Source organism: Chenopodium album, chromosome 23 (assembly GCF_948465745.1).
Source record: "Chenopodium album chromosome 23, dcCheAlbu1.1, whole genome shotgun sequence".
Classification (NCBI taxonomy): Eukaryota; Viridiplantae; Streptophyta; class Magnoliopsida; order Caryophyllales; family Amaranthaceae; genus Chenopodium; species Chenopodium album.
The window spans coordinates 29,029,604-29,036,472 of NC_137856.1; the positions used below are offsets into that span (position 1 = coordinate 29,029,604).

The 6,869-nt window shown below is 31.1% G+C and overlaps 1 protein-coding gene across 1 annotated transcript in view; it reads right to left on the bottom strand.

Annotated features, from left to right (window-relative positions):
- LOC145607295 (serine carboxypeptidase-like 18) overlaps window positions 1-1,885 on the bottom strand; it is a 33,396-nt gene extending 31,511 nt beyond the window's left edge. Inside the window, exon 1 of the mRNA XM_081663000.1 lies at window positions 1,676-1,885. Coding sequence (XP_081519126.1) covers window positions 1,676-1,848 — 173 coding nt within the window. The 5' untranslated portion in view covers window positions 1,849-1,885. The remainder of the gene's footprint in view (window positions 1-1,675) is intronic.
- Between the last annotated feature and the right edge of the window lie 4,984 nt (window positions 1,886-6,869).

Genomic DNA, 6,869 nt, shown 5'->3' on the forward strand with positions numbered 1-6,869 from the left:
ATATGTTATGATCCGATTTATAAGTATATACAAGGAAACAAATAATAGAAATAACTTCCTTTCAAAAAAAAAAAAATAATAGAAATAACTTATTTCATTTTAATAATTTAATCGGTGCATTGCACAAGTCTATCTAATAAAGTACTTCGTATATATTAAAAGTGTTTTATAACAATGAACAATACTCCCGCAATCTCAAATTAAGCACTAATAATTCATTAGCCATTAAACCATGTCATATTACATATTCTGATATTCATAACATTCCTCATATATTTTTTTACTTAAATAATTTTCTTAAAACGAAAATGTCATAGTATTACTTGACTTGTAATTGTATGGCAAGGCTGTACTAGTCAAATCAACTTAAATACCCTTACTTAACATGATAACATCTGATCTTTAACAACTAATAACCCAACTACCTTATTTAATTTTTTTTTGAAAGAAACCTTATTTAATTTCTTAATTACTCACATTTAATCACTCCCTCCAATTTTAATACCAACCCACTCAATTTTATTATTATTATTATTATTATTATTATTATTATTATTACATTTTTTTATTTTTTATTTTATGAGATTTTAATACCAACCCACTAATTTATTGACTACACTTAGGTATGTTGTGTTTACCTTATTTTCACTTATCAGGTTTAATAAGTTCAAATAAGATCAAATAAGTTAAAATAAGTTCAGTTGAGGAAAAATAAGTTCAGTTGAGGAAAAATAAGTTCAGATAAGTTCTCTTCAGGAAAAATAAGTTCTGAAAGGTTGCCTAACTTCAAACTACAACTAAAATAAGTTTTAATAAGTTTAGACAAGCTAAGTTAAATTCAGATAACTTCAGAGGAATCCTAAAATTTCTATAAGAGTCCAAGGACCACGGTAATTCTTGCCATATATGTATGTGTCACCACTCACCATGAGTTACAATGGCAAGTAATTCGATGCTGAGCTTTCTTATTGGTCAATATATTTTCCACCCAAAAAAGAAGTACCAATTACGTTGCTAATCACCTCACATAAATTAGTGTAGAGTTTTACCACCACTTTTATATACGTAGTAAAACTTATTATGACTTAATTCTTAAACAATTATAAGAGAAAGACATTCTTATAAATGATAAAATATTTAGTGCTCAATATGTACTATTGTACTTGCACACTCGAATTATAAATCTTTCATTGCACACCCGAATTATAAATTTTTCCTAGAGATAGAGTTACTTTAAGTCATACGTATAAGTTTTTAAAAATAGATAGCGCCATAAACAAAATATATATAAAATATTTCTTAATCAAATTTCTCATCTACTTTGTAATTCAATGTACAACTTATAGTGAAAAAATAATTCACCATTTCAAAATATAATACACAAAAAAAAAAAAAAAAAAAAAAAAAAGAATTAATCAATATGCATAAGATGAGTATATGAGCTTATAATTACAAGTAATTATATATTTTTTTTGAACCACAAGTAGATAGAGTTTGAAAGTAATGTCGAATATATAGTTTTGTAAATAAGCAATATTAACAAAAGATTCATATATTAACAACTTTTTTCATATAATTTGTAGCATAAAGTATGGTATAACAAGCATAAATATCTAAATAATGCAATTTAAAAAAAAAATTACAGAGAAAGTAATTGACATATATAAAAACATACCCAGTTTGAAGATTGAAAGGGAGAATTCCAGGGAAGCCAGGTAGAAATCGAACAATATTTGAATTTAAATGCGATGTATTTGTATTTGTATTAAGAATGGTATGATATTTGTTAGACAACGCAAATGATACCAAAACTATAATTAGGCTAGTTACAAATTTCATATTCATCATTTTCGGTTCTTGAAATTTAAGGGAATTGAAGAAACAAACTTTGAGATAGAAAGAGAAGTTCAAAGAGGAGTTATGGAGGTCTCCTACTCTCTTAATATGTTATTAACATTGTTACTCCATCCGTAATCCGTCCGGACTCAATAATGGCACGTGTTTTATTTTATACAAGTTAAGAGACGCACGAAAATTCGTGTGTGTTCATATAATTAATTTATCAAGATCAATTTTCTGCTCCTATTTTTCAATTGTAATTTTTTTAGATGGTTGTTTTTTTAAGACGGTGGTAGAGAGGGGTAGTTATGAATTATTATAGGATAGGGATTTTTTTTTTTTTTAAATTGCATTTATTTTTGGTAAAAATGTAATTTTAAAATGTAGAAGGGTATTTTAGGGAAAAAAAATTTATCAACCAAAAGATTCTTTCTCTTTATATGGACTATAGATGAGTGTTCTAAAATATTGTACTTCCTCTGTTTTTCAATAATTGCAATACTTTCCTAAAATGGAAATGTCACAATACTCGCAACACACTATGAATGGAAAGTTATTTTAGGAAAAAGATGTACTATCTCCCTTATTTAAAGCACATGGCCACTAAATTACACTCTTAACAACCACTCACCTCATTTTAAAGTGTATTTTATCATGTGAACCCCACATTTTCTTAAATACCATGAAAAAGTGTATGTTGCAACTATTAAAAAACGGAGGAAGTATATGTTTATATACTTCATCCGTTCTTTTATTATTGTACCATTAACATATACTTCCTCCGTTCTTTTATTATTGCACCATGCACTTGCCTTTTTAGGAAGTTTCACAAATTATTATTGCACCATTTCCTATTTAGGAAAAAAAATTATTTGTGTTCACACTACAAATACGAAAATACCCAACATACCTTTGCTTTTTCACACTTACTTTTTAGTTTATCAATATGTCACATGGGCGATTTTGTATTTTTACCTTTCTCTCTCTTACTTTATTCCTCTACCAAATATTTGTACCCAACCCCTATAGTGCTATAATACTCCCTCCGTCCCTAAATTACATTCCTCCTTTCTATTTTTGGTAAGTTTTTTTAGTAAATTAACTCTCTTTTTCTGTTTTATATTTAATGCTTGTGCCAAATTACAATGAATATGATTGGTTAAAAATTTTCAATTAGGAGCATGTGATTGGTCCTTTTTTTTTTGCAAAGGATTGATGACATGTCATGAGTAATAACTAATCAATCTTTGTACTTCCCATTGCATTATCTAATTATTGTTATTTGTCTTATTCTTCTCTTCTTAATTCTCGTGTAAATTTCCAAAGAGGAATGTAATTTAGGGACGGAGGGAGTAAAAAAACAGAGGAAGTATAAATAACATTAATTTTCATTGATATGATATAAAAAATAAATTTATATGATAATTTTTTAGACTTATAATCTATATCCAATATTGTTTTGAATAAAATTATAATTTATTTTTTACATATGAAATATTGGTATTTACCGAGAATAAAACTCTAAACTAACAATTTATTCCTAAAAATTCTATCCAAATTATATTTGATTAAAAATAGAATTCTAAACTAAATTTTTTATCCTACGAAATCTATCTAAATTTATCTAACGTTGTGCAACACTTGACGAAAAGTTAGAATGTCATGTGTTGCTTTCTCGTGACCTGGCTAAAAGTTTTGCTTTATATTTTAGTTACTAATTTTGTGCCCCGAGAGATGCCCCAGTTGTTTATCAATATTAGCACGTACGTAGGTTTCCTTAACTCACTAATTATTCCAAGCTTTGCTAAAAGAAAATCAACATTCAAATTATAAACCCTATTTGCTTGAAACCTCCTTTTTGGCTCAAATCTATCTTTGGTAGCCACGTACTCATGTATGGTTAGTTGTACCCGACACTACCCTTAAGAAATGTTGGAATATTCCTTGGCTAATCATATGGCTTAAGTATTGTTGTATCACGGCTTGACTAATTGTACAACTTTATATATATTTTATAGGGAAGATTAACAAGAATAATCACAACTTTGCTCGATTTGCCCAAAATGATCTCAACTTTGGATTATCAATAATCAATAACATATTACTAAAACATTCAAACTTATCGGTGTCGTGTTTTCCCTCCAAAAACTATTTTTTGAAAATAAAAATATTCTAACTTGATTTTTCTTTTTATATCATTTTTGTTGACAACTAATTTAAGACAACAAAATTCTATATTTAATTTATATATTATAATAGATATAAGAAAAATTCTTATTACTATTATTGATATTATTTGCTTAAAATGATTTTTTTTTTCTATATATTACAATTTGAGAATATTTTATTCTTTTATTTTATATTATACAATAAGATTTGATAACAGGCAATTTTGTATGATTATAGAGTGGTTTTTAATGTTGAATATGTGAGGAGTTGATGCCTTATTATTCATTCTATTTTTATGCAATTTTTGTGTATCCTATGCTTCACGGGTTTTTAGTGATTTATTGAGTTTTTAGGCCTAAAGACGACCAATTGAAACCTATGGATGATGAACCAAGGTTGAAAGTAAGAAGATGAAGGCAAGGGAGCCAAGTCAAGAAAAAGGAGAGAGTTGCAGTGGAGAGGCCTCTCCACAGAGAGGCGCGACCTCTCTAGGCCACGTCAGTGAAGAGGCCTCTCCACCTCGCTGTTGTAGCTGCAACCTCCTTGGCAGAATGTATGAATTTTGTGGGGAGAGGCCTCTCCAACATAGGTTGTGGCCTCTCCAACTGGAGCGACCTCTTCACTTATTTGGAGAGCCCTCTCTACCTCAATGCTGAACTTCCTACCTTCCTTGGCAGATTTGAAAGAAGAAATGCGGAGAGGCTCTCCAAAATAGGTGCGCGACCTCTCCACCTGAGGAGCGGCCTCTCCACCTTTTTGGAGAGCCTTCTCCACCCTGCTACGGATCATTCTGCCCCAATTTCTCCTAGTTTGGAGCGGCCTCTCCAAGACATGGAGCAGCCTCTCCAGTCCTTGGAGAGGCCAGGCCCTATAGGTCATGCGAGCTTTCTACTACGGAGTTTACTATATAATTGGGGGTTATAAATAGTTTTTGGGGGCTCATTTGTATGGAGCTTCTTCTCTCTTAATTCCCTTTAGTTTTCTTAGGCCCTTAGTTTCTCTAAACCCTCTTTAATTAGTTTAGTTTTCCTCAAAACTCAATCATTGTAAGAATTAATTGAAGTTTGTTCTCTTGAATTCAATATTTCCTCAACTTTGAAGCTTCATTAGTAATCTCTTTCCTCTATCTCTTGTTCTTAAATTTCTTTTTAATTTTACTTACTTTGAATTGCTAATTTCTTCCTTAATCTTGTTCAATTGTTGTTGCATGTTCAATCTACCTTGTTCTTACTACTTTTCTCAACTTGTTAATTAAATGCTAGAATTAGAACTTGTTGTTATGATGTTCTTCACCATGATTAGTGAGTAGTTAATTAGCTAGGGTTGGGTAACCAAGCCATGGGTTGATTGAAGTTTGTGCTTGCAGGTTCATTTTGGGTTGATGATTAATTGTTAAAGAATTGGTTAATTGCATGTGCAATTGGATGGCCACGTATTGCTCATGTATTCACTTCTATGTTTGCATTGAGAGATGAAGTGATCTAGTTGTGAGCCTTTTCTTATATGATTATGCTAAGTTCCTCTTGATTAGGGTCCCTTGTTTAAATGATGTAGTAGCCTTAGTTGCAACAATTAGGCGAGAAATCTCAATTGCTTGTGCCTTAGTGCTTTCTTGGACCGGAAAGACAAACCTGAGTTAGTAGTCTACTTCCCATCGTTAAGACTTGGTTGGTCTATCTTGTTAGTTGAGTTTGGTTTAGGAATGCTTAGTGTTGTGGCTTCAAAAGAAGGCAATGTTGAGTGCCTTTCTTTCTATCACCCAAATTTGTGTTCATGTTTGCCTATTGTTTTGATCCATTGGTTTGGTTGGTGTCGATTCCCATTTCCCCCTAGTGCTAGTCTCCATAGTAATTATCTAATCAAAACCCCTAATTTGTGACCGAACTAGATTGCAACCGTTTCATACTCTTGGTGTCCTTACCCTTTCCTTGTGGATACGATCCTCTACTTACCCTAGATTTGTCTTAAGTTGGTTTAGGTAGAGATATTGTTTGGCTTTAGGGTGATTGTCTAACGACCGATTACCTCTTCTACCAATATATTCCTACATATAAATTTGTGACGTAATCTATAATTTTTTTTATTAGTCGTGCTTGTAATCTACTATTTTCTTTAGTATGATATAATTTAATTTTTATAGTAATTACAAATTTTTAATATTAATTTGCAATTAGATAATTTTCTATAATTAAATACTCCCTCCGTTACATATTACTCGCAACAAAGGAATATTTTATGTCTCACAAATAATACCCCTTTGTTGCGAGTAATATGTGACGGAGGAAGTATAATGTAAAACTTAATCTTGTTTTTTTAATAATCCGAACCTTAATGTGAATTTTCTTCTAATGGTCCCAACCGATTTTTAACTTGTAATAATAAGTTAATTGACACGTGTTAGAGTGTGATTGGCAAAAAAATATATAAATTAAATTACAAAAAAAAAATTTAAAAAAAATTAAGACCCACCACCATCACCAGCCCAACCACCGTCCTTGACCCTACCCCCATTCCCTTGGCCAACTCTCTCACTCAGTTACCCACTCTCCCGTTGCTTCCAGACCCACGATTCTCCTTGCCGGTGCTTCCCCTTCCCTTACCCCTAAACCACCATAGCACAAACCCCACCTCAAATAGCCATTGATATTGGTGAAGTTCTAGAAGATATTTTTCAAGGGTTTGATTCTGAATTATAGGAAGAAGATTGTTAATGTGCTTCTTAATGTTGATTGTTAATGGGCTTTAGTGGATTTCGTGGGTGGAAAATGGGATTTTATGGTGGGGTTGTGGTGGTTAAGTGGGATTTCATTAGATTCATTTGTACAATCAAGATTTCTTCTCATTTTAAGATCATTCTCATT